The sequence below is a fragment of the Rhodnius prolixus genome, unplaced genomic scaffold, assembly GCF_049639745.1.
Source record: "Rhodnius prolixus isolate KJV_2025 unplaced genomic scaffold, Rpr scaffold_18, whole genome shotgun sequence".
Lineage (NCBI taxonomy): Eukaryota > Metazoa > Arthropoda > Insecta > Hemiptera > Reduviidae > Rhodnius > Rhodnius prolixus.
In genome coordinates this window covers 1,573,846-1,601,429 of record NW_027411636.1, presented here as the reverse complement: position 1 = coordinate 1,601,429, position 27,584 = coordinate 1,573,846, and the positions used below count along the sequence as shown (strand labels likewise).

The following is a 27,584-nucleotide window of genomic DNA, read 5'->3' as shown; positions in this document are numbered from 1 at the left end:
TTCTCATGGGCTTGAAACAAGCCATAAAGGTTTCAAGTTTCAACGATTTACAAACCCACCAAAATTAACCCTTCCATATCTCAATAACTATAAATAGCAAAACATAGCAAATTTTACCAGGGTCAGTACTAACTTTTGTCTACAATTTAGTAAGGAAATCATCGAATTCTCATGTTCATGAAAAGGGCCATAAAGGTTTCAAGTTTCAACGATTTACAAACCCACCAAAATTATCCCTTTCAAATCTCAATAACTGTAAATAGCAAAACATAGCAATTTTTACCAGTGTTAGTACTAACTTTTGTTTACAATTTAGTAAAAAATCATCGAATTCTCATGGTCATGAAAAGGGCCATAAAGGTTTCAAGTTTCAACGATTTACAAACCCACCAAAATTAACCCTTACATATCTCAATAACTGTAAATACCAAAACATAGCAATTTATACCAGTTGCAGTGCTAACTTTTGTCTAAAATTTGGTAAAGAAATCATCCAATTCTTATGGTCATGAAAAGGGCCATAAAGGTTTCAAGTTTCAACGATTTACAAACCTACCAAAATTAAACCTTACATATCTCAATAACTGTAAATACCAAAACATAGCAATTTATACCAGTTGCAGTGCTAATTTTTGTCTACAATTTAGTAAAGAAATCATCCAATTCTCATGGGCTTGAAACAAGCCATAAAGGTTTCAAGTTTCAACGATTTACAAACCCACCAAAATTAACCCTTCCATATCTCAATAACTATAAATAGCAAAACATAGCAAATTTTACCAGGGTCAGTACTAACTTTTGTTTACAATTTAGTAAAAAATCATCGAATTCTCATGGTCATGAAAAGGGCCATAAAGGTTTCAAGTTTCAACGATTTACAAACCCACCAAAATTAACCCTTTCAAATCTCAATAACTGTAAATAGCAAAACATAGCAATTTTTACCAGTGTTAGTACTAACTTTTGTTTACAATTTAGTAAAAAATCATCGAATTCTCATGGTCATGAAAAGGGCCATAAAGGTTTCAAGTTTCAACGATTTACAAACCCACCAAAATTAACCCTTACATATCTCAATAACTGTAAATACCAAAACATAGCAATTTTTAACAGGGTCAGTACTAACTTTTGTCCACAATATAGTAAGGAAATCATCGAATTCTCATGGTCATGAAAAGGGCCATAAAGGTTTCAAGTTTCAACGATTTACAAGCCCACCAAAATTAACCCTTACATATCTCAATAACTGTAAATACCAAAACATAGCAATTTTTAACAGGGTCAGTACTAACTTTTGTCTAAAATTTGGTAAAGAAATCATCCAATTCTTATGGTCATGAAAAGGGCCATAAAGGTTTCAAGTTTCAACGATTTACAAACCTACCAAAATTAAACCTTCCATATCTCAATAACTATAAATAGCAAAAAATAGCAATTTTTACCAGGGTCAGTACTAACAATTGTCCACAATATAGTAAGGAAATCATCGAATTCTCATGGTCATGAAAAGGGCCATAAAGGTTTCAAGTTTCAACGATTTACAAGCCCACCAAAATTAACCCTTACATATCTCAATAACTGTAAATACCAAAACATAGCAATTTATACCAGTTGCAGTGCTAACTTTTGTCTAAAATTTAGTAAGGAAATCATCGAATTCTCATGGTCATGAAAAGGGCCATAAAGGTTTCAAGTTTCAACGATTTACAAACCCACCAAAATTAACCCTTCCACATCTCAATAACTATAAATAGCAAAACATAGCAATTTTTAACATGGTCAGTACTAACTTTTGTCCACAATATAGTAAGGTAATCATCGAATTCTCATGTTCATGAAAAGGGCCATAAAGGTTTCAAGTTTCAACGATTTACAAACCCACCAAAATTAACCCTTTCAAATCTCAATAACTGTAAATAGCAAAACATAGCAATTTTTACCAGTGTTAGTACTAACTTTTGTTTACAATTTAGTAAAAAATCATCGAATTCTCATGGTCATGAAAAGGGCCATAAAGGTTTCAAGTTTCAACGATTTACAAACCCACCAAAATTAACCCTTACATATCTCAATAACTGTAAATACCAAAACAAAGCAATTTATACCAGTTGCAGTGCTAACTTTTGTCTAAAATTTGGTAAAGAAATCATCCAATTCTTATGGTCATGAAAAGGGCCATAAAGGTTTCAAGTTTCAACGATTTACAAACCTACCAAAATTAAACCTTACATTTCTCAATAACTGTAAATACCAAAACATAGCAATTTATACCAGTTGCAGTGCTAATTTTTGTCTACAATTTAGTAAAGAAATCATCCAATTCTCATGGGCTTGAAACAAGCCATAAAGGTTTCAAGTTTCAACGATTTACAAACCCACCAAAATTAACCCTTCCATATCTCAATAACTATAAATAGCAAAACATAGCAAATTTTACCAGGGTCAGTACTAACTTTTGTCTACAATTTAGTAAGGAAATCATCGAATTCTCATGTTCATGAAAAGGGCCATAAAGGTTTCAAGTTTCAACGATTTACAAACCCACCAAAATTAACCCTTTCAAATCTCAATAACTGTAAATAGCAAAACATAGCAATTTTTACCAGTGTTAGTACTAACTTTTGTTTACAATTTAGTAAAAAATCATCGAATTCTCATGGTCATGAAAAGGGCCATAAAGGTTTCAAGTTTCAACGATTTACAAACCCACCAAAATTAACCCTTACATATCTCAATAACTGTAAATACCAAAACATAGCAATTTATACCAGTTGCAGTGCTAACTTTTGTCTAAAATTTGGTAAAGAAATCATCCAATTCTTATGGTCATGAAAAGGGCCATAAAGGTTTCAAGTTTCAACGATTTACAAACCTACCAAAATTAAACCTTACATATCTCAATAACTGTAAATACCAAAACATAGCAATTTATACCAGTTGCAGTGCTAATTTTTGTCTACAATTTAGTAAAGAAATCATCCAATTCTCATGGGCTTGAAACAAGCCATAAAGGTTTCAAGTTTCAACGATTTACAAACCCACCAAAATTAACCCTTCCATATCTCAATAACTATAAATAGCAAAACATAGCAAATTTTACCAGGGTCAGTACTAACTTTTGTCTACAATTTAGTAAGGAAATCATCGAATTCTCATGTTCATGAAAAGGGCCATAAATGTTTCAAGTTTCAATGATTTACAAACCCACCAAAATTAACCCTTACATATCTCAATAACTGTAAATACCAAAATATAGCAATTTTTAACAGGGTCAGTACTAACTTTTGTCCACAATATAGTAAGGAAATAATCGAATTCTCATGGTCATGAAAAGGGCCATAAAGGTTTCAAGTTTCAACGATTTACAAGCACACCAAAATTAACCCTTACATATCTCAATAACTGTAAATACCAAAACATAGCAATTTATACCAGTTGCAGTGCTAACTTTTGTCTAAAATTTGGTAAAGAAATCATCCAATTCTTATGGTCATGAAAAGGGCCATAAAGGTTTCAAGTTTCAACGATTTACAAACCTACCAAAATTAAACCTTCCATATCTCAATAACTATAAATAGCAAAAAATAGCAATTTTTACCAGGGTCAGTACTAACAATTGTCTACAATTTAGTAAGGAAATCATCGAATTCTCATGGTCATGAAAAGGGCCATAAAGGTTTCAAGTTTCAACGATTTACAAACCCACCAAAATTAACCCTTCCATATCTCAATAACTATAAATAGCAAAACATAGCAAATTTTACCAGGGTCAGTACTAACTTTTGTCTACAATTTAGTAAGGAAATCATCGAATTCTCATGTTCATGAAAAGGGCCATGAAGGTTTCAAGTTTCAACGATTTACAAACCCACCAAAATTAACCCTTTCAAATCTCAATAACTGTAAATAGCAAAACATAGCAATTTTTACCAGTGTTAGTACTAACTTTTGTTTACAATTTAGTAAAAAATCATCGAATTCTCATGGTCATGAAAAGGGCCATAAAGGTTTCAAGTTTCAACGATTTACAAACCCACCAAAATTAACCCTTACATATCTCAATAACTGTAAATACCAAAACATAGCAATTTATACCAGTTGCAGTGCTAACTTTTGTCTAAAATTTGGTAAAGAAATCATCCAATTCTTATGGTCATGAAAAGGGCCATAAAGGTTTCAAGTTTCAACGATTTACAAACCTACCAAAATTAAACCTTACATATCTCAATAACTGTAAATACCAAAACATAGCAATTTATACCAGTTGCAGTGCTAATTTTTGTCTACAATTTAGTAAAGAAATCATCGAATTCTCATGGTCATGAAAAGGGCCATAAAGGTTTCAAGTTTCAACGATTTACAAACCCACCAAAATTAACCCTTCCACATCTCAATAACTATAAATAGCAAAACATAGCAATTTTTAACATGGTTAGTACTAACTTTTGTCCACAATATAGTAAGGAAATCATCGAATTCTCATGTTCATGAAAAGGGCCATAAAGGTTTCAAGTTTCAACGATTTACAAACCCACCAAAATTAACCCTTTCAAATCTCAATAACTGTAAATAGCAAAACATAGCAATTTTTACCAGGGTCAGTACTAACAATTGTCTACAATTTAGTAAGGAAATCATCGAATTCTCATGGTCATGAAAAGGGCCATAAAGGTTTCAAGTTTCAACGATTTACAAACCCACCAAAATTAACCCTTCCACATCTCAATAACTATAAATAGCAAAACATAGCAATTTTTAACATGGTCAGTACTAACTTTTGTCCACAATATAGTAAGGAAATCATCGAATTCTCATGTTCATGAAAAGGGCCATAAAGGTTTCAAGTTTCAACGATTTACAAACCCACAAAAATTAACCCTTTCAAATCTCAATAACTGTAAATAGCAAAACATAGCAATTTTTACCAGTGTTAGTACTAATTTTTGTCTACAATTTAGTAAAGAAATCATCCAATTCTCATGGGCTTGAAACAAGCCATAAAGGTTTCAAGTTTCAACGATTTACAAGCCCACCAAAATTAACCCTTACATATCTCAATAACTGTAAATACCAAAACATAGCAATTTTTAACAGGGTCAGTACTAACTTTTGTCCACAATATAGTAAGGAAATCATCGAATTCTCATGGTCATGAAAAGGGCCATAAAGGTTTCAAGTTTCAACGATTTACAAACCCACCAAAATTAACCCTTCCACATCTCAATAACTATAAATAGCAAAACATAGCAATTTTTAACAGGGTCAGTACTAACTTTTGTCCACAATATAGTAAGGAAATCATCGAATTCTCATGGTCATGAAAAGGGCCATAAAGGTTTCAAGTTTCAACGATTTACAAACCCACCAAAATTTAACCTTCCATATCTCAATAACTATAAATAGCAAAACATAGCATTTTTTTTACCAGTGTTAGTACTAACTTTTGTCTACAATTTAGTAAAGAAATCATCCAATTCTTATGGTCATGAAAAGAGCCATAAAGGTTTCAAGTTTCAACGATTTATAAGCCCACCAAAATTAACCCTTCCATATCTCAATGTTTGGTAAATACCAAAACTTAGCAATTTATACCAGTTGCAGTGCTAACTTTTGTCTACAATTTAGTAAAGAAATCATCCAATTCTTATGGTCATGAAAAGGGCCATAAAGGTTTCAAGTTTCAACGATTTACAAACCCACCAAAATTAACCCTTCCACATCTCAATAACTATAAATAGCAAAACATAGCAATTTTTAACAGGGTCAGTACTAACTTTTGTCCACAATATAGTAAGGAAATCATCGAATTCTCATGGTCATGAAAAGGGCCATAAAGGTTTCAAGTTTCAACGATTTACAAACCCACCAAAATTTAACCTTCAATATCTCAATAACTATAAATAGCAATACATAGCATTTTTTTTACCAGTGTTAGTACTAACTTTTGTCTACAATTTAGTAAAGAAATCATCCAATTCTTATGGTCATGAAATGAGCCATAAAGGTTTCAAGTTTCAACGATTTATAAGCCCACCAAAATTAACCCTTCCATATCTCAATGTTTGGTAAATACCAAAACTTAGCAATTTATACCAGTTGCAGTGCTAACTTTTGTCTACAATTTAGTAAAGAAATCATCCAATTCTTATGGTCATGAAAAGGGCCATAAAGGTTTCAAGTTTCAACGATTTACAAACCCACCAAAATTAACTCTTCCATATCTCAATAACTGTAAATACTAAAACATAGCAATTTATACCAGTTGCAGTGCTAACTTTTGTCTACAATTTAGTAAAGAAATCATCCAATTCTTATGGTCATGAAAAGAGCCATAAAGGTTTCAAGTTTCAACGATTTACAAACCTACCAAAATTAAACCTTACATATCTCAATAACTGTAAATACCAAAACATAGCAATTTATACCAGTTGCAGTGCTAACTTTTGTCTACAATTTAGCAAAGAAATCATCCAATTCTTATGGTCATGAAAAGGGCCATAAAGGTTTCAAGTTTCAACGATTTACAAACCCACCAAAATTAACTCTTCCATATCTCAATAACTGTAAATACTAAAACATAGCAATTTATACCAGTTGCAGTGCTAACTTTTGTCTACAATTTAGTAAGGAAATCATCCAATTCTTATGGTCATGAAAAGAGCCATAAAGGTTTCAAGTTTCAACGATTTACAAACCCACCAAAATTAAACCTTACATATCTCAATAACTGTAAATACCAAAACATAGCAATTTATACCAGTTGCAGTGCTAACTTTTGTCTACAATTTAGCAAAGAAATCATCCAATTCTCATGGGCTTGAAAAGGGCCATAAAGGTTTCAAGTTTGAAGGATTCACAAACCCACCAAAATTTAACCTTCCATATCTCAATAACTGTAAATACCAAAACATTTCAATTTATACCAGTTTTAGGGGAACCTTTCCTCTAAAATTCGGTAAAGAATTCATTGAATTCTTGAAGATAGGATTGAATTCTTGATTCTTGATGGGAGATATGAAGGTTTTAAATTTGAACGTTTTACAAAACCAACAAAATATAACCTTGGATATCTCATTAACTATTTATCACTAAAATATTGCAATTTATACTAGTTATAGAGTTCACTTTTCTGTAGTTGTAAAATTAATTGAATTTTTAACTGTACAAAGGGAGATTGATTTAAAGGTTTGAAATTAGTAAATTTTTCCCATACAGTTTTTTTAACCAGGTCAAGTGTCATTTAGATTTTAGCCTCACCTATACTGATTGGAATATTTAATGAAGAATTAAATTTCATAATAATCTGTTGAGCACGAGTTCTGCTTTACTCCGATTTAAGGAGGAGTTAATGTGCTGGTAACACCAGTTTCTCATGCTATCTTGTGGTTATTTTTGGAACTAATTTCAATTTTTGTTTTCTACAAATTCTGTAATTGTATTCAATATTATGTTTCTTATGTAAAATTAGCTTTTAGTCTTATTAATCCTTTTCTCAAATTAGACATCAAATTTTAATTTACTGCTATGTTTAGTTTTTTGCTTTGTTTTGAGTAATGATTGATAAAAGCACACCAATTAGTAAAAACCTCGTGTTTTAGAATTCAGTTCTGTGCTTCATAGATTCTGATTCAGTAATGGTTTTTAGATTTGTTTTTTCTTAAGCTGCAGGCTTGCCAATGGTTGGTAATAGGATGTGGAATAATAATAAATCGAGTTGGGGGTTTAATTTAGAAAAAATACAAAGTTTTTTAAAAAACTGTTTATTTACAAAAAAAAGAGAAAAATCAAAAGCAAGCAATTAAAGATTTTTAAAAATCTTTCGTTTTTTTCAGCTTTATTGTTTCAGTAATTTTCGTTGATTTAAAATAATAATAATAATAAGTACAACAATGTATATTTTATATTTACAATATACAATAAGAAGTTCATACATTATAAATAAAACTACACAAACCACTTGTATAGTTGTTATTGGCAACAAATTTATTTATACCTAAACAATTAGTCATTTTAATATTAAATTTATTCATATATATATGTGTGTGTATACATGTTTGTAATACTTCGTAAATTAATGGCAGCATTTTAAAACAAGAAATTGTTTTTTTCCCTTCCTTTTTTGTACATTAAAAAAATGTTTGGGGAAAAACCTAACAAAAACCTTCCTCGCAACAAGAGTTAGTTTTTCGATATAAATTCGTATCTATACACAATATCATTCTTAGAATCTAAAATTGTTTAATTAAATACTACACGGCAATCATTTCTATCGTTAGCTTTATCTATTTTATTTAAAATTTATTTTTACAATTATACATATATTTTATTTACTGTCTCTTGCTACTTATAAGAGAAAGCATTGCGTGTCAAAATTTTAGATAAAATGGGTTTTGTAAATTGGTCTGCGTGTATCTGTAAATGAATTTTTACTTTTTAATGAAACAATTTTCATAAAATTTTACTTTTATTTTCAGGTTATTTTCTGTTTTAAGGTTATTTTTGTGGAATGGGAGGAGCAGTGCTTGCTTCTTCTATAAGTGCCATTTCTGGAGTTATTTTCCAGTCTCAGCAGGAATTGAAAATATGTAATTAAAAATTACAAATTTGAAATAAATCAGCTGATTTCTATCAGCTGATAGAAAAAGGTTTAAACTAAGCAAAATTATTATTTTCCTTGGAACTTTTTCAGCAAACAGCGCAGGTCTTATTATTACACTTTATTACCAAACTTCATTTAAGTTCTCAAGTATTGTAATAACAGTCCATTTTTTGTTTTTGAAGAATACCAACAGAAGAGAGACATAGAAACGGATTTTGTCGTATCTTCTGTAATTTTGTAAACAGTCCGCGCAAAGAGATTCATTGGCAATTGGACACTTTTTTTTTAACCCCACGGAAATGAAGTTTTTATAGAGACCCCTTAATTCAACTGTAAAAATTTTTATAATACGTGAAAATGTATTGAAGGCAAACTATCTTCTAAGTGTACATTCTAAGATGAAATAAGTGAGGGAAAGAGAAAAGAAAAGAATCAATAACTCAAAAACAATCACATGTAGATGGAACTTAGATTGTAATAGAATTTGGTACACTCAATTCAGATATTGTAGATCTACTTTTTTGCTTGACACATTTACCCAGGAAACTTAAATTAAGGGCCCCTTCTAGAAGAAAGATCTCTTTGAAAATTTATCATATTTTTCACACAAAAAAAATTATTATAGTCAATTAAAATTAAACAAACAGTACGATTCTAGGATAAAGGATACCCTGTGACATCTTGCAAGAGACAGTCGTGGGATTACGTGAATCTATCACACAAGTTTTAATTTTTATTTTATCATACAATAGTTATTAGTTTTTACGAACGAGTCAAAATTTGAATTTGTTTGTTTGTTTTTTGCTTTTCAAAGATAAATAAACATTTGGAGATACCCAGAATACGTAATTGTTAATCTGTTATAAAAAGCAAACTTCAAAATTATCACCTAAAACAATCGATCATCAACTTTTCGATGTGTGAGGATACAAAGAATTTCGAGCTTTTATCGCATTGTTTGGCATTCATTTATTTAGAGGTTAAAATTTTTATTCGAATAAATTTTGATATTTTGTTTTATAATTTATTCAATGGGGATAAACATCACTGATTTAATTCAATATTCAAAGGTAATTAATTATTAACACTTGTTTTGTGACAAAAAGTCCAAAAAATTATTCTTCGTTATTTTCGTGAAATTGTAACAATGTAAATAAATGTTTTTTATTTCTAAATATTTTTTTGTGTTTTTTTACTCAGTTAACTTTTGAAATTCAGTAATTATGTAAATAGAATTAGTGATTCTTTTTTTTTTTAGTTTTAATAAAAGAGATTGATTGAAATTTAAACAGCAGTTTACTTCTCAAATGAACCAATAGTTGGCCCACGTATTGAACAAAATTATTTAAAAAAAACATTTTAGTATAGAAAATGTTTTTCGAACAATTCTTTTTAATCAATAAATGAATAAAACAAATCAAATCATTATTTAAAACTTCTCATAAATTTTTTAATTGGTTACTTTAAATAAATTTTGCCGAACACAGTGATAATGGCGCAGTCCAACTGAACTGAACAAACTGAAATCCCTGAGCAGTCAACTTCCGAATTTACTTACGACGAAATTCAGCAAAGAATAACCAACAAAAAGAAAAACCTATGCTGGGAAATATTGGTCAATTAATAAAGCCGACACTAATAGCAATATAAACCTTTCTTATCCATCCATTATTGATTTAATTATCACGCATCACCATCCAAATCTCTTTTTAGAAGCCAACCTGAAATCTCTAATGACTTAACCAGACTGTAAAATATTGTCTTATAGTTCTGCTAACTTACGAACATCTTCATCTAAAAAAAACCCTCATTCAAGGAAAAACAGCATAACTCTTCTATAAAAATATATACAAAATTCATGTTAAGTAAATCAATTTACATAAGACTAGAAAAAAAAAAAGAAAAATGAAAAAGATAATTTGAGAACGATTATCTACATATATAAAAAAAAGCATAGAAAAATTCGTAATTAAACTTTAGTTTCTTAAAAATTAAATACTAAAATCTATCTTAGGCAAATGGTGATTTTAAGAAAAATAAGATTATTATCTAGGTATGTGCAACTGAATAACTAAATTTCAGAGATCCTATTTGATTACCAAATGTCACAACATACGATTTATATTTTTATTTCCGCTTTAGATGAATAGCTTATTTGACTATTTCAGTTGCTCTACAGTTCGGATACCATTAGTAACCCTACAACAACAACAACAACAACACCAATTTACTTTAGACAATGGTACTCAAAACGTAGTGAGCAATAACAAACTGTTTTCATTGCCGATATAAGCTATTCTTTTAACAGGAACTGTGCACGATACTTTCATGCCTAATCGTTGAAATTGACAGATTAGTCTTCGATCTATAAGTAATGATCGATAGTAACATCATACAGTCCGTACTTTTTCTTCCTAAAATGACCAATCGCCTAAAACGCATTTATCCAATTAATTGTAAATTTCCAAAATTCCTAATAAATACTTAAAATAAAAATACTTCATTTAATAATTATTCATTTTTTTTTTTTAGTAATAATTCAACATTTAACAGCACAAAAATAAAAAATAATTTAAAAAAAACTAATGTAAAAATTTGAATTTCAAATATTATATACATTTTTTGCTTCCCCACCCCCCTCTCGTAAGAAATTGCACAATTATTTACTTCTGGACATAATATATATAAACAACAAAATTTTAATAAAAAAAAAAGTTTTATGTACAAGTACGTATATTATCTAATCATACGTGTATTTTTTGTGTTTTCTTTTTTGTATTATAGTAGTGTTTGTTAAAATTTAAACACTAAATTTAACATAAACATACCCGTACACATAATGACTCGATTGTTGTTAACCAAAAAATTAATCAAAAACCAAAATCGAAACAAAAATCGATTATCAAGTAAAAAAAATTGAAGTTATTTAGGGGTATCGAGTATAACAAGGACATCGTGTCTCAGTGAGGTTAAAACAGAACAATACCATAAAGTTGTTTCCCCCTTCTTCTTAATCTATCTTCAAATCTAAAAATAATAAGCTCCATTTTTTTTTTGTCTGTTTCTTTTGATTATTCGCTTCCTACATAATTCTTCATTTTTATTAATATTTAATAATCAAGTTATTATTATAAATTCTTCTGTAGAAATGATAGTAACATTGTCTCGTAATGCTTACTTGCGTCTAAACTTCGCAGGCTGTGCCTTTCACCTGGATACACCTTTAAAGAGATATGAATTATTATTTGAAATATTCGATTGGAATGTTGATATCAAGTTTCATCTATGCATTTAACAAAAAAAAAAACTATATTCATGCACACAGTAAAATCTAGTGACGAAGGCCAACCGTATTTACTTGGGAAGTCTAAAACTTCGTAGTACATCGTATCACAACTCAAATGTAAAGTGTTTCACTTAGAAATGGGCAAAAATAGTCAGTTTTTTTTATTCTTTAGATTTAAATCAAGACTATAATCAGAATCGATGCCAAAAACTGGTACAATGATTCCGCCATGAGTTTCGATAGGATTTTTCGTTAAACCATGTTTCAATTATTTGTCGACATTCTATTCCTAGATGAGTAAAAACGATTTTGTGAACTTAATAAAATAAATAAAACAAGTCTTAAATGAGATTAAAAATTCGTGTCTAAGATTCTTAATTCAGAATTACACTTATTTTAAATCGAATATCTGCAACTTGCGTCAAACCGAGGTTACTTCGTTAAGGGCGAGTTCGTTCATTTCACTGAAGAAGTAATTTCCATTCTGATTTAACTTTAAAATTTGCAAGAAATTTCTTAATATAAAAATTATTCTTGTAACCTCTTCCAGATTTTTCAATAAAACTAGTTACTAGAATAGTTCCACGCTTAACAGTGAGTGAGTGAGATAATTGGTGAGTCTTTTGCGACACGAAGTTTCCGATTGTAAGGTTTTTGTAGTCAGACAAGTAAGTAAACGTGTTGTAATGTAATAATTGCATTAAGAAAAACTATGACAGTATTTAAATACCTGAAGTTGATAAGGTTTGCCCTTCTTGATCAGTTGGTTGATCAAAGAACTCGTATGTGAGAAGTGTACATTGTCATCAATCAGACCATGGACGATGAGCAATCTGTTCTCTCTGAAATGTTGAACAAAATATTTAAAATAAGTGAATCTTTGACTCTGTATAGTGCTGGGCTTGCTGTTAAAGATTATGTATTTTGAAGTAAAGATACTTTTGAAGTTGTAACCAGTTTAAGTTCTTAATCCTTTTTTCAGAGTTCGATTTAGAAATATTTATTAATTTTTGCAATTTTGACAGTGTTTAGTGTAAAAATAGAAAATCCCGTCACTTACTCGTCGGGAAACTGGTTGACATATGTAAGGATTGAGCCAGCCTTATAGCCTTGGGGATTGTTACTCGGCAGGTCCATGTAGCGTTCAGTGTAGCCAGTATCGTAGAGAGACCAAGATGTGACCGGGGCACCTGCTATCGCTACCTGTTTGCCACAGAACTCTCAAGTAAATACTCAAATTTTTTTTTTAAAACAAAACAATAATGAAAGGAAAAAAGAAGTATAAACTGCACCTTAAAAATATCTGGATACTGGGCCAATCCCATCAGACTGAGATAACCGCCATAAGACCAGCCGAATATGGCAACTCTTGACATGTCGATCACATCTAGTTCAGTGGACAACCAAAATAGCATTTCTATTTGATCTTCCAATTCCACGGTACCCTATTGCAAAATATTATGTAAATAAGAAAACGTAATCTAATTTATGATACTGTACAGTGGGTACACAAAAATGTGAGCTTAAAAACTATATTTTATAATTAACATCTTATTAAAATAAAGGTAAAAGTAAAACAGTAGTTTATATCCATCATGAGCTGTGAATGATTTTACCTTAGTTTTAATTTTTGTTAAAATGATCTTTAAAAGTAATTCAATTCTAAACACCCTGTCTTTCGTTCTTTCAATGTGACTGTGGAATACGAAATTTTAGTTATTCTAAGTTATTATTGGAGAAAAGAATGTTCTGAAATTGAGGTCACCAAGAAAAAATCGGGCAATGCACTGGAAAAGGCTCCTGGCGCCACCAACAACCTTAATTATTGACTAGATAATATATTAATAAAAGAATTATCTACCATTCTTTGTTTAATATGCGATTCAAAGGCCAACCCTCTGTGATAAGATCCTCTAGAGTCTATGGAGACCACACAGTATCCCTGCGAGGCTAACATGTGTATCCTCAGGAACCGCATATCCTGATTTAAAAAATTTAAAGAAAAAAAGTAAATATATCTCATTAAAATTATAGTTATCAAACCAAACATTTTACGTAGAGAAATACCTTGAAAGTATTGGTGACCATTTGTACTTCAGGTCCTCCATAAACATTAAGAACTGTTGGATATTTTTTGCCAGGTTGAACATTGTACGGTCTGAAGACCATTGCGTAGAGTACATCCCCCGATGAGATCTCATGACTGTACAGATCTGGAGATGGTAATGGTCGTTCTGGGACTGGCAATTAATTGAGAAATAATTAATTGAAAAATAATAATAATAAAAGATAATACAAGGTATTGGTCATCTTATGATGAAAGAAGGAGAGAAATGACGAGTAACATTCAGTGATGTTAATGCCAAGATTGAGAATGCTATGTACAAGGTATCAGAAGATTTTATCTTAACTTAATTACCTCTCCACGAGTAAGATGTAATTAAGCTTTAACAGGAGTTCTCTGACTGAGCAACTTTGATGGCTATTGTTACACAAAAATTTTAAAAAATGGGGTTAGTTTTAAGTGACCATTTGTGAAAATGGTATTGTCGAAACGGAGAATGGTGGAACCGAGTTCAGAGTGGCTGGCTCGCTTTAGATGTAGTGAGGCTTGGGCGAGGTTCATTAAAAAGGGATTTATTAGTAGAAATTGGGTTTAAGAACATTCAAAAGTTTTATACAATGAACAGTATAACAAAATAATACAATACAAAAACAATGGATTATTATATATATCCTTACTTTGAGGTTCAACAAGATGTCCAATTGGTGTTAATGTAACACCATCGACCGTTGAGTCGGTGTGATTAATTTTAAATACTAGACAGGCTGGTAATTTGCGTATATTTGAATAGGTAGCTACAGCTATTGTGCACTCCTAAAAAAAAAGTTAAAATTGATGAATTAATTAGTGTATCGGAAATTTTTTAATCTTAAGAAAGATATTTGAAACATTTACGAGTCTTTTTTTCCGAGCAATTTATGGACCAAACTTAAGCTTTATTTGGCTTTCAGAATTTCAAAATCTGGTATACATATTCACGCAACTACCTCTAACAATTCTAAGAATGTAAAGTTCTTTAAACTTATATGTACTATCAAATTAGTTGACTACTAAACTGAATTGGTTTACTTCAGTATACAGAGAAGTGGCATCAAAAAAAAAAAAAAAAAAAAACAAAGCTAATAGATCGTATTACCTGATTAATGTTGACCGTATAGGAAGAACCTGTATGCGTTAATAATCGAATATCGCCAGGATTATGCCAAGATACCACGTACAGATGATGTTCTAATGGAGTATCTTTCAAAGCCATAAAATATACAAGACCTCTGCCATCGTCCACCCATAATCCTTCGTCCAACACCACCCAGTCACCGCTGGTCAACGCTGTCTGATTGATGCATTTACATTTCACTGTCAAAAAAAAAAAATAAAAATGAATATTACAATTCAGTAATGTAGGTTTGGTACAGAGTTAAGAGAGAGGACTGGTAGAACAAAAAAGGATCCCCAGTTCGAGTTCTTCGTTTAACTAAGTTTTTATTTATCAATAAAGGAAGTGATTCCTTCTCCATCTAAAAAATCTACATAATTTACACTTCCGATGAAACTAAAATTCTATTAATAAAACAATACATTCAAACTTTACTCACTTTCACTAGAATCAAACATGGCATCTAGACCATTTGAATAGGATGACAGGTGAGCTGTGATCAAATAGAGATGCCTAAATCCAGTCTCTTCATTCGACCATATCAGAGACATTCGACCACCTTCCATTCCAGGTATTATGTATAGCATATCGCTTACCTATAAGGGTAAGTAGCAATAATTTACTCTTCAAACTTCATTTATAGGAGGGTATGGTACCCCATGAACATGTTATAATAATAATAATAATAATAAAACAAAAGAAAGTTGGTGATAAATTCTTTTAGATATGAAGCATGGTATCCTGAGACCCTGTTACTATTTTAGTGATCCTCCTTAGCCGACCTTCACACGAGGAGACCGATTGGACAAGTCTTCAGAGATCTGCAGTAGAAATTCATCTCTAAACACATTCCTTGCGAATAATCATTGTCATAATAATGAACTTTATACAAATTTTAATCTATACCATCCAAACAACCTAATAAAAAAACAATAATAATTTACATAATTCTAACATCTTGAGTGAATTCAATAAGACTTACATTAACCCAAATGTCTGAGTTTTGCCTGGCCACCACATGTACAGTTCCAGAGGTAGCCGCTTCGTCTGTACGCTGTTCGGCCAACCTAAACACATTCGGAGGCGGCTCTACAAAATTATCCAACGAGATTACTATTAACTCCAATCGTTTTTGTCTTCGATCCAACAATTGCACCCAAATACTACAAAATTAAAAAAAAAAAAAAAAACTATTAATGTACAAAATATTCCAAAATATAGCGTATTTAATTGTACAAAATGTGGTGCTATTTATTTATGTATGTCTTACTACTCTGAATCTGGTGTCCATCCAGCTCTGACAACATACTCCATCCAAGGGAACATGTGAGACAAAGGATGTTGAAGTTCCAATATGCGTGAACGTACAATTTCATTTTCGTTTACCGCCAATTCGATTAATTTCAAATTTGATTTAGAGTTTGGTGAACCAGCTCTTGGAAACCTAAATAAGTAAATGAATTTCCCAATTTTTTTTTTTCCAGCTTGAATCGTTTATCAAGAAATACTGAAACTTCTAACAAACGAAAAGTGATAACCACAACACTAAATAACCTTCTTCAAAGAAAACCGCTTATACTTCAAGTGAACTGTTAGCGAGAAATCGATTCTCTTGTATTTATAAATTAAACAATTAAATATCTAATTGTAGAGAATTGGCAAATGTACCTGTATTGTTCAACATCACAATTTAGTAGAGAAGTTGAAGATGGAAACGTGTACACTTTTACCTCACTGTCGTCCACTTCTTCATATAATAATCTGTACAGCCCATCTGAAAAGGAAACAACACTTATGATACAAATTAACACCGATTTATCTGAAAATATTTTCAAGGTTGTTCTCATATATATTCTAATTTGATTAACTGCTGTGTTAAAGTATTAATTACTACAATCTGTACAAATTATACAACTAATAAGATATAAGGACTTGTTTATTATTCTTCAGTTTGAACTATTATTTAAATCATATTTCCAATATCCTGAAACTCCCTGGACACCAATGCCTCCAAATTGATTCTTAGTGTCAATACTGAAACGCGTACTGCACTAGCAATGTATCTTTCTTTTTTATAAGTTATTAAACAGGATACTACGATTAAAAAAAAAAAAAAACAGTCCGAACTCTAAGAACACATGACCTATTCACTTTGGAAAGGTATTGGTTGTTTAAAATTAGACGAGAATTATTGGCTCTTAATTTCTGCCCATAACTGCTCCATGTGTAACTCTTATTAAATAAAGGAGAAATAAATTTTAAGGGGTTCTGAGAGATTCGGGCATCAAACTTCTCTTTAAAATGTTCTTCGTCATAGTTCAGGAGATTTGCCCAAAATGCATGTTGCAAAAAAGAAAATCTGTATTAGAAGTAAAATTGACATTTAGGAGAATGAATAGGATAATCATTGGACCTTGAGTTTATTTCAGGTTTTGCCTTTTCTTACCTTTGGACTGCGGTTGCCACCAACAACCTTGATAACGAGAAAATTCCTCCTGTATAACGTACGACGGTGTCCCAGATGAAAGTGGATCATCAGCTAAGCTACGACCACCTCGGTGGGAATATGTCAGGCGTTCCGATGTTCCTAAAATAAATAATAGTAATAAATTTTACCATAGGAAAAATAGTAAGATAATATTTGAAAAAATGAATTATAATAATCTACCTGACGTTTCATGCGATACCCATATATCGCAATTAGAAACATAAGCTATAAGATCAGGGTTCGATGGACAAATTAATGGTGTCAATTTTGCACCATCAGTACCCGTTCTCAACTCTGCTGGAAATAGCGGCCCATTCTGAAAATAAAATTCGACATCACACCCTTAAATTAACATTTTTACATAAATATTTAAAAAAATATGTTACGTGTTTTTGGAAAGTTAAGTAGCCCAGATTGTGATAAAATGTATTTTTGTTTTTGGTACAGTGTAAAACTTTAGTTAGAATTAAATATGTTTTAAAATTGAGAGTTTCAAGAAAATGTTACGAGTGTTTGCACGAACACTAGCATAAAAACTAAACATCGCAGGAAGAGGTCTAATACAGTGCAAATATTAATTAAATTTATACTAATTAATATTATATATAAGTATGGCACTGGAACAATATTTCCTAACCCAAAAATCGATCGCAATACTTTGATTTAGCTGGTAGTAAGAAACAAATAATATTAAACAATACTTACGCGGTGAGGGTTGTCTACACATTGGTATAATGTGCTTGCAGCTGGAAATACTATTTTCCCTGACTGAGGATGGAGTTCGTAAGAGGTAATACCCCAAGTTGTAAGCCTTTTCCTCTCGAGCAGCAACTGTTCTTCCCTTGAAGATCTTATTTAAACAAAGCATTATTTTTAAACTAAAATGTCAGCTTACGAATATAAATTGTATTAACTTTAGGGATGGGGATATGTAAGCGAATGGTAAAGATATTCACTTTATTATAAATTATAATAATCACATCAACTGTTACCTGTTACTAGGCGGTGCAGATTGAAAGTTAAATTCGAGAAGCTGTTGCCAATGAAGTCTTCCCAATGGTCGTATATCACTTGGTATGTCTGTAAAGTGTAAAGTAGTTTCCCATCCATTGGCCAAAGTACCAAGGAAAAATATCCTAGATGATCCATCTGTTAATGTTCTAAATGAAACTGAGGTTGGTACAACGGCTGAAATGGCTGAAAGTTGCCTTCTTAATTCGCACAAAGTTTGTTTCAAATCCGTCCAAGATTTCTTTTCTCTAGGGACTTCGCCATCCTCCATCGCACAATGGACACTACCTTCAAAGTAATCATCGTTTTTTAATTGCAATGACGGCACGAATAATAATTAAATAACAGTGCACTTTAATCAAGGAAAGAATCGAAACTCTCAAGGGTTGAGATCCTCGTTTTATTTATATCAGATTTAAATAATCTTCTTTCTTTCAAAACTTTTTTTAAAAAAAAGGTCATATAACGTTTTTTTATAATTCATTTGTTTTTTTTTTTTACATACATAGTACGTCAGATGTATAAAAATTATTAGTTCAAAGTAGGTTAACCAAAAGGAATATATAGTTAACCTACAATCCAAAATATTTTACTTAAGTGTTTAAAAAAATAAAGTTCACATGCATAAAGTTTGAATTTCAAATGTACTTACAATCTGTAAAATTTGCTACTTGTTCTAAAACTGTTTATTTATAAATTGGCGTCAGCTGGAAAGAAGTGCATGTGCACTGGACATCCACACTCGCGGGTAGCGCCCCCACGAAGGCTAAATTTATTATATATCTTATTATTTGGCCGATAAATCGCTTAGAAAATCTTAGGTAAACTTTATATTACGCTAAATAATTCTTTTAACAAGTCATAAATCCATATTTTACCTAAAGAAATGAAGTGTATGATTATAACTTTTAATACTGTTCCCACTGTTAGCTGTTCCTTGTTTATAACCTACTCATCATTCGAACGAGCTTCTAACCTTAACTCAGTCAGTTTTCCCTGGATTTTTACTTCGAAAGAACAATAACAATGAATTGTTAAAAATAAATTTTGAATGTGCTGATTGAAATTAACTTCACGTTTAGGTAAGTCCTTATATTATATAGAAAAGCTTTTTTTATGCAATTTTTTTGTTATTAATTTAATTATTTTTGACTGTGTGCGAAAGTTGTGTTTTTATTGTCAGAAATTTGTGGGCTTCCAGTAATTGAGAATATTGAGTACGAAGGCAATGGAATTTTCATAAAACATTTTTGTATGTACAATAAAGAATATCGAGCATTTACGTTTTGACTAGAAACTAGTTTTGTATAATTAAATTCATTGTAAATTTCGAGTGTTCAGAAGAATGTTTTGCTAGCAAACACCTATATTGTTTCAAATTTCATGGATTTATAACTTAACTGTATTGGAAAAAGAATTATTTCAATCAGCAAATCCCGGCTTATTCTGTAGATAGAAATTGAAACTGCTACGAACAAATTGGATCATGTTTTTAACTACTTACTAAACAATAGACATCGAAAAGCAAATTTGTTGTATGTATATTGTTTAAAAATAATTTGAAGGTGAATATTTAGTTACTTGGAGCTAGAAATAATTTACTATTCTTAAACAATGTTTGTTTTTTCCTTTATTTGTTTAAATTGGTCTGAACGGATCAAGGTGTGCCAGGTTGAACTAGCCATATGAAGTGAAGTACAAAAACCTCATTTGCAATGAAATTATGTTACATTTGATGTTCTTTCGATTAGTGTAATTAGTTTGATTCAGCTCTTCCTAGATACTTTCTATTTTATGGTAAAAACGTAATGAAGCAATGAATTATGATAAATTAACTTGTTTATTGAAAAAAGGTTGAGAATCTGCTTCTTTGAATGTTTTGCTGCAAATAAGGTGTAATACAGCCTCCATTCCTACGTCCAGATCAAACTGGTGCACCCTGTATATTATTTTTTCTAATTGTTTACATGTGTAGTAGTAAAAAAATTATTTAAATATTCTATTCGATATCTCTATTATTAATCCATTGTTTGGTTTTAGGAATTATTGTACACCAAGTATGGATAGTTTACGGATACTGTTTCAACAGGCCAGCTTGAAAATACCTCTGATACAATGTGTTCGTTTTCGTTACCATTCAGAAAAAATAGCGAATGGTCCAATAATTAAAAACTATGGCTATGAAGAAAAACTACTTCAGAAAGGTTTACTACCACATGTAGATGGTCCAAAACTACCTATGCCTACCTATAAGCCAAAAGATGTTTGGGCACCAAAAAAGGCTCTGTTTGGACAAAATGATTATATTGATATCTTAGGCAGTGATGATTTACATCCAACAAAATTAATGTACAATGTCCCTGCTTGGTTACGAGGTGTACAGGGTAATGAATATCAAGTATTGTTAAGAAAACGTAAAATGTTAAACCGAGGAATATTTCCAATTGCAAGGCCAACCAAATGGAATGAGATTAATAAAAGAATTTTATTTCTGTATAAATTTTTAAATAGAAAAACCAAAACTCATTATAGCCGTCAGTAATTTAGCTTTTATTAACATATATATTTTGATTAGAATTGTAATAAAAGTGTTAAATAATGTAATATTGTGTGAATACATTTATTTATTTATTACCCAAGCTGTGTAGATTTATTCTATCTTTGGTGATACAGTGCTGAAAGACCCGGGATCTCAACCACAAGCTTCTGACAGACATTTCTATCTTTAGCCTTCATTCTCTATCGTCTAACAACCACTAATGGAGATGGACTAGCCAACGCAATTGAGTTCTTCCTCTCCGGCGGGGGCTCCAGTGGGTTGCCCATAGATCTTTTTTAGGCAATCTCTGTTCTTCTCCTTTCTCTCTCCAAGGAACCTAACCAGCGGAGGTGAACTTACTTTATAAATGTGTCACGTCTTATCGTATAGTTAGTACAATTCTTCAATTTCCCCAATTCCCCACTGACCAATCACGAAGTATGAATTTCCAACTGTTCAGGAACAAAACAATATTAAAAATAATTTAATATTATGGAATACTTTTTAATAAGTAATGGCAAACTCAAACGTCCTTCAAAAAAAATAAATTTTATTTTTTAATTTGTATCTAAATAAAGATTATGGGTAAGTCTGATCTGGTCAACTATAACTATTACAATTAACAGTTGGAGAACAAGGTTGTAAAAACAGAAAGCATAACAGTTCAGTAATCTACAAATTGAGTTACTGTAGAATGATTCCTTAAATTTTTGTAGATCTGAGGGGGTACATTCTCTTGAATTGAATTTCTTTCTAAGAACGCCTCTTACCACTAGCATGAGAAAGTGGAAAGCGGTAAGGGATATTGTTAGACGTATGCTTCGTCACCAATATCACCCATTACTTCAAGTTTGCTGTAAGAATTACTCAAGGGGTATTTGAGGAATATGTTATTAAGAATAAAAGAACAATTTTTCAAACTATAAAACTTTTATTTACAATCTATACTTACTTGCTTAGTCTTTTAGTTTAAAAGAATATTATTAAATAATGTTTTTTTTCTATAAAATAAGTTTTACTTTATTAAAAAAATAAAAACTCTTAATTTTTTTAATTTCTAATTGATGATTAACAAGTAATTTGTTTTTTTGTACCAAAATTGAAATGTATACTTAAAATCACTAAGAATATTAATAACAAATCAGATATTCTAGAAGAAGCACCTGCAAATGAACATCTAGGAATTAATTACCAATTCTGCTATAGTATTTTCTTGTTATTGAACAGTCATAAATACAGACCTGCAGCACTTTTACACGTTCCTTGTGAAGTCGCACTATATCCTGGTCGACATACGCAGCGATGATCTGTCATAGAACATTGTAGAAAATTTCCAAAACATTCAGTGTTATTTTTACATGTATCTCCAAGACCTGGAAGAAAATTATTACGGCTAAAAATTCTAGAACTGTCTTAAGTTATTAAAATGGTGGTTGTGGACAAAAGTGGCGGCCGCCCTAACTAAAATCAATTATCTGGGGGTAAAAAAAGTTTTAACATAAATGTTCAGCTCAATTAGTTTACGAGGAAAAACAAAAAAAAAAAAAAAAGAAGAAAATTTACACTTCCGACACACACCATTTTCCATTTATTTTCCACCATTGTCATATCGTGGTAATGTTAGGAAAGTAAAGTAATTGCCTATTCTTTCAGGCGGGCTTTACGACCAACTACCAATTAGGTTAATGTTAGCAATATAATAACCTCTTTCCTTCCAGAAATATCCTTCATTGAATTTTCTTTTAACAAAAAAATCAATAAAAGTTGCAAAATACATGTACGAAATATAGTTTTATCTTTTTCGAAATTGATTTCTCAACAGCAAAGAATCATTCTATAAGGTAAAATTTCGTTGGTTAGAATTTCACCAAGAGGTTATTGTCTGGTTACTTGGAGGTGAGCAAACGAAACTTCAAGTTATTGCTTTCTGTTTTTTTTTTTTTAGTTTTGAACTCGCGAGTATTCACATAGAAACATTATTCTAAAAATTACTTTTGAACATATATTTGAGATGAAAACGTAGCACGATCACAAGTTCACGTACTTTCCTTGGAGTTGGCAAAAGGAAAAGAAAGAAAAACAAACCAGGAAACCGTCTCGTCCACCGGAAGTTTCAATAGTCCAACACAAATGTAATTCTTGTAACATGTGTTAGTTAAAGTAATAATTTTCTTAGTTAACTTAAAGCGACAAAATTTCAATGAAAATTTTCGAAAACATTTGATAATAATAAACAAATTTTAAGAAATTTTATTCCCTTCAGAAAGATGTACCTTTACTGCGGATGCAAGTTCCTAGGAAATGATGATTGGGTAAACATTGACAACGACGTCTTGTGCAAGTAGAAAATTCTCCCATCAGTTGTTGACATTGTGCATCAAAGTCACAGTCACTATTTTCTCCTTGAGCAACTGTAACAGTATGAATCATTATTTCATTCGAAGACTCAATCTCTTTCTCTTATCTGCAGCAATTTAATCTGAAAAAGTACCTGGTCTACAGGCTGAATTGTGCGGATCAGGAACATAACCTTTGCTACACAGGCATCTATCTTCAATACATATAGAATTTTCTAAAGTACTGCAATCGTGTTTGGAATTACATATTGCACCAACCGCTGCAAAGTAGAGGGGTTACAAAAAAAAAAACAAGTATTATTTTAAGATCATTCGGTTCTCAAACAAAAGATCACTTAAGGACACACAAAACAACAAACCTCCAAAGGAGACATAGCCTAAGCTCTCTTACGAGTGAAAATCTTACAACTCTTTTCAACAAGTGAATGCGACTTGTGATTACTTAGTATTTTTCACAGAATCTCAATAAAAAGTCTGATAAGAGCCCAATTATGTTGTGAGCTCTTCTTAAATAAGTGCAGAAAGGAATCCAACAAAGAATCTAAGAGATGTCTCAAGTAAGTTACAGAAGAGATAAAATTTAAATTTGTACAGAAAGTGTCTATCAATTTTCATCTAGTGGATCTATTAAGAATTCTTTAACTATCATTGTCTTAATTTAATTTTTATTTTCAAAATTGAACACTTATCTTTTTCTACATTATCAGGTAATCCTCCAAGGAGATTGAAGAGAAGATGGCCCCGCGACCTACTCTCCTCATAACAGTATAGTGCATCTGTTCACGTTAATGGAGTGTCGCCACTGGGTGCCTTCTCCAATCTTCATTCACGACATTATATTACATTACATTTGCTTGTTGCAACAACCGTTGCAGTCGCAAATTTCAATTAAAAATTTCAAAATGTAATTTAAAAATAAATTTCCCCCTCCCCCCCAGTTTTGGGGAGTCACCATCTGGATTCTTATTTGGACTCTCCTCCAACTAACTGACTTCTGCTTTTGGCCGAGCTCATGCTATCAATTTCGCCTTTTTGTTCTTTTTAATAAGTACGAAAGGCTCCAAAAAACACTTCCACAGTACGCCTGTGCTAACACTTGAGCAGGCTGTGTGATAGGAGAAGAGGAAATGGTCTTTTCCATCCAAACTGATTGTAAACGTATGCCAGTCCGCTTAAAGAAGGTAGCGACTGACCTCCTCAATGTTAATTAGCCAGAAAAAAATTCTCCTCAGATTTCCGTCCTCAAGTACTGCGCTACAAAAGAAAATAAGAATAACATCTAGTTTGCTCACTTGCTACACAATATTGATGATCGCTGGTTGGTAGAAAGTTTTCTTTACATTCGCAGATCTGTTGCATGTGGCAATAGCTTTGCTCTACAAAACAATCACTATCATAACGACAACTGTCACCAATCACCAGACCTGCAAAATAATAACTTATAGTTAGTTTTCGATAGGGAATACATAAAACACATGGTTGCATCAACAATGCTTGGATAACATCAATGATTACGTACGTCATAGCATTCTTTTTTCTTTTTGCCATTTATTGAATTTTCATGTAGGGGCAAAAGCTCTTTTTATATTTTTCCGTAATAGTAAGTAAACAAACGTCAAAATAACAAATTATAAAATACATACGTAAAAAATATATAAGAGAGTTTTCACATAATAACGTGCTATTAGATTAATGATTATTTTAATGGAGTTTTTCTTCCTTATTTTGGTGATGAATTTGTTAGGGATTGGTTCCAACTTGGGAACATATTTAATGAATATTTGATTAGTAAGCAGCATCAGGACAGAACTGTTTTGGAAATACGATATTTTCACTAAGAAATACAAATTATGTGCAGGAATTTGGTGTGGGTGGGTATAGCAGGAATTCGCAGTTCAAGTAAAATTGATTGTTGATTTGCTTGTGGAGTAATCTATAATAGAAATATTAGAATTGTTTCGTACCTTCTAATTTCAAAAGCTGACCGAGACAGATGTTCAAGTTTGGTAATTATAGGGAAAGAGTTTCGAGTAAAATCGAAAATATATAATTTTGTAGAGTTTCTATGGGGGATACGTTCTATTACATTAAAATGGCACTGGTTCTTTTAAAAAAATATTTATTTATTTTAAGGGGTCATTCTGACAGGTTACGGTATTTCTTTCATCTACAGTTAATAAATAAGAAGATAACTTAGCGTAGTAATAAGTAACCGTTGGTTAGCTAAATATTAATGTCAGTTACTTTAAAGGACTTAATAACATCACATTAAATGATCGCAGAGAAGTATGTACGTTTAGCGCCATCTTCGTTTCAGTGAAATGTTAAATGCAACTAAATTTAGTAAAAATGTTTTGTTTAAAAAAAAAAAACTTTCAGTAATAATTTGTGATCACAGATCCTTGTAGAACAGAAAATTGTGTAAAAGCTACGCACCAGAATTTACTATAATATAATTAAAGAAATTGTGACGTGTTGAAATTCACGTTTGGGAGGTAATTAATTAACAGATATGTATTAAAAACAACGAATAACTACATTACCTATAGCACGATTAAACTGGACTAATATTCCCACTAATAGTAAATAGTTTACTGCCATATTTTTTTAGAAATATTAATGCAATCATTAAAAACTTCACTATCTTACGTATAAAATACTGAATTTTATTATCAACAAAACGAATTTCGATTGACAGATTAGTTAGTGAAAAATTACCCATCTACTAACAGGAACACACCTTAGCCCATTCTTCTCTTATCAGACAGATAGTCCGGCCTTTTGATAACGTGCCATTACTCTAGAATACTAAAATAAAAAAGTAAAAAATACACTAATCATAAAATTTTAATGGTAATTTTATAAATTTTGAATCCACATTTTGGATTCCATTGTAAAACTCATATGATTTACATCGAATCCAAAGTTTTCAATTATATTAATAGATTATTTTTCCTGATTTGATTCTCACGCAGATAGCGGAGTATCCGGTGGCGCCACAGCAGTTCAAACGGCAATAAGGTCAAGAAAAATCACTGAAGTACGAGTAGAGTCTATTAAGTCCAAATGAACATTGTAAGGCTTCACCATTCTAGATAAACCTAAAAGCGTTGCTATCTGCTGGAATCATTGGGATTCATTTGGACACAATTCCAGATGAGATTAAAAGACCTCTAAAAAGCTCTTTGTTGAACTATTTTATTTGTACGATCCAGTACAAGTGCACAAACACAGTCTATTTTTCGCTTTAGCAAAAAAAACGCTCTCGTTTACAGATTATGACAATAAATCTGAATAATTATTTATTAAAATAATAAATTTTGTACAAATATATATATATCACCAAGCATAATCTATTTTAATAAAATATTCGTAAAACTTGTTATAATCCATGGCAGCCAATGTTTGGGTAATAGTTTGATTAGCCCGCTACTAGAGTGCTCTCCAATCTATTGGACTCAGCTAGAACTATCCACGCGGGATTACATTGAATTATCACTTCGTATTTCGCAACGAAACCTGCCTTGTTTAGAAAGTGCCTTTAATCTAATTTTACAGCGTAATTGTTTCAAATTATTATATATATTAAGCACAAGTTATAATAGATAATCCTAGGTACCGTTCTTGAGAGAATCCCTAAAAGCCTGGTCTTCTCGTAGCGATTAAAATCTTGAACCAGATGAACAACTCTACGAAATAAATATTACTTTGAAAATGGCTCCTACGATACTAAACTCTTAAAGGTGTTTAACTTTTATTTTAAACATATCTCGAAGAAAATTCGATTTAGAGAGATTTTATACGTAGGGAAGGAGAAGTTACTTCTAAAGTATCAATAATTAGTGGAATCTGCAATCTTGTCTCTTAAATAATAATAACCAAGGCTTACATGAGTTTTGCTTGAATTCAGTGCTTGAAGAAACTGAGCGAACGGAAGTGCAAATTTCTTAATTTTTTTTCTCCTCCAGTAGCCGCTTGCAGCTTTTCTTTGATCTGCACTTTTCTTTTGAGGTCAATTAGTGACTTCTTTTGGGTCATCAGCAATTGCCTAATCTATCAGCATTGGTGTCCATACCATTTCAGACT

General features: G+C 31.2%; 3 protein-coding genes and 1 long non-coding RNA gene across 6 annotated transcripts; 2 read left to right on the top strand and 2 right to left on the bottom strand.

Moving 5' to 3' along the window:
- Positions 1-8,317: 8,317 nt before the first annotated feature.
- On the bottom strand, positions 8,318-19,392 carry LOC141462226 (dipeptidyl peptidase 9). Its single transcript, XM_074143909.1, has 17 exons — positions 19,255-19,392; positions 18,584-18,890; positions 18,297-18,441; positions 17,772-17,907; positions 17,550-17,690; positions 16,772-16,877; positions 16,374-16,547; positions 16,086-16,266; positions 15,543-15,699; positions 15,086-15,303; positions 14,628-14,763; positions 13,953-14,125; positions 13,747-13,866; positions 13,178-13,330; positions 12,946-13,088; positions 12,616-12,727; positions 8,318-11,820 (listed from the first exon to the last, which is right to left on the bottom strand). The coding sequence occupies exons 2-17, from the start codon at positions 18,871-18,873 to the stop codon at positions 11,728-11,730; spliced, it is 2,478 nt and encodes an 825-aa protein (XP_074000010.1). The 5' UTR covers positions 18,874-18,890; positions 19,255-19,392; the 3' UTR covers positions 8,318-11,727.
- On the top strand, positions 19,277-21,241 carry mRpL51 (mitochondrial ribosomal protein L51). 2 transcript variants are annotated; one of them, XM_074143913.1, is made up of 3 exons: positions 19,277-19,423; positions 19,533-19,684; positions 20,643-21,241. In XM_074143913.1, exon 3 carries the CDS (start codon positions 20,662-20,664, stop codon positions 21,142-21,144), a length of 483 nt encoding a protein of 160 aa, XP_074000014.1. In that variant the 5' UTR covers positions 19,277-19,423; positions 19,533-19,684; positions 20,643-20,661; the 3' UTR covers positions 21,145-21,241. The 2 variants fall into 2 exon arrangements, with proteins under 2 accessions (XP_074000014.1, XP_074000013.1); XM_074143912.1 differs by lacking the exon at positions 19,277-19,423 and having other exon boundaries at positions 19,526-19,684.
- Positions 21,242-22,052: 811 nt separating this feature from the next.
- On the bottom strand, positions 22,053-26,265 carry LOC141462227 (uncharacterized). Of its 2 annotated transcripts, none has more exons than XM_074143910.1 (6): positions 26,042-26,265; positions 24,791-24,922; positions 23,633-23,758; positions 23,415-23,552; positions 22,383-22,514; positions 22,053-22,304 (listed from the first exon to the last, which is right to left on the bottom strand). In XM_074143910.1, the coding sequence occupies exons 1-6, from the start codon at positions 26,097-26,099 to the stop codon at positions 22,210-22,212; spliced, it is 681 nt and encodes a 226-aa protein (XP_074000011.1). In that variant the 5' UTR covers positions 26,100-26,265; the 3' UTR covers positions 22,053-22,209. The 2 variants fall into 2 exon arrangements, with proteins under 2 accessions (XP_074000011.1, XP_074000012.1); XM_074143911.1 differs by having other exon boundaries at positions 26,217-26,235.
- Positions 22,859-26,836, top strand: LOC141462230 (uncharacterized). Its single transcript, XR_012463157.1, has 3 exons — positions 22,859-22,982; positions 23,087-24,055; positions 26,474-26,836. It is a non-coding gene; the product is annotated as an uncharacterized lncRNA (long non-coding RNA).
- Positions 26,837-27,584: the final 748 nt, after the last annotated feature.

What these genes read in the sequence shown, in the direction of transcription:
- LOC141462226 (XM_074143909.1), bottom strand. Translation starts at nt 18,873, where the DNA reads ATGGAGGATGGCGAAGTCCCTAGAGAAAAGAAATCTTGGACGGATTTG. An exon ending in ACATCTTGTTGAACCTCAAA is followed by an intron (nt 14,126 to 14,627) that starts GTAAGGATATAT and finishes ATTAATTGCCAG; the next exon opens with TCCCAGAACGACCATTACCA. An exon ending in AGTATCCAGATATTTTTAAG is followed by an intron (nt 13,089 to 13,177) that starts GTGCAGTTTATA and finishes TGTGGCAAACAG; the next exon opens with GTAGCGATAGCAGGTGCCCC.
- LOC141462227 (XM_074143910.1), bottom strand. Translation starts at nt 26,099, where the DNA reads ATGGCAGTAAACTATTTACTATTAGTGGGAATATTAGTCCAGTTTAAT. An exon ending in CAATTCAGCCTGTAGACCAG is followed by an intron (nt 23,553 to 23,632) that starts GTACTTTTTCAG and finishes ATACTGTTACAG; the next exon opens with TTGCTCAAGGAGAAAATAGT. An exon ending in AACGTGTAAAAGTGCTGCAG is followed by an intron (nt 22,305 to 22,382) that starts GTCTGTATTTAT and finishes GTTCATTTGCAG; the next exon opens with GTGCTTCTTCTAGAATATCT.
- mRpL51 (XM_074143913.1), top strand. Translation starts at nt 20,662, where the DNA reads ATGGATAGTTTACGGATACTGTTTCAACAGGCCAGCTTGAAAATACCT.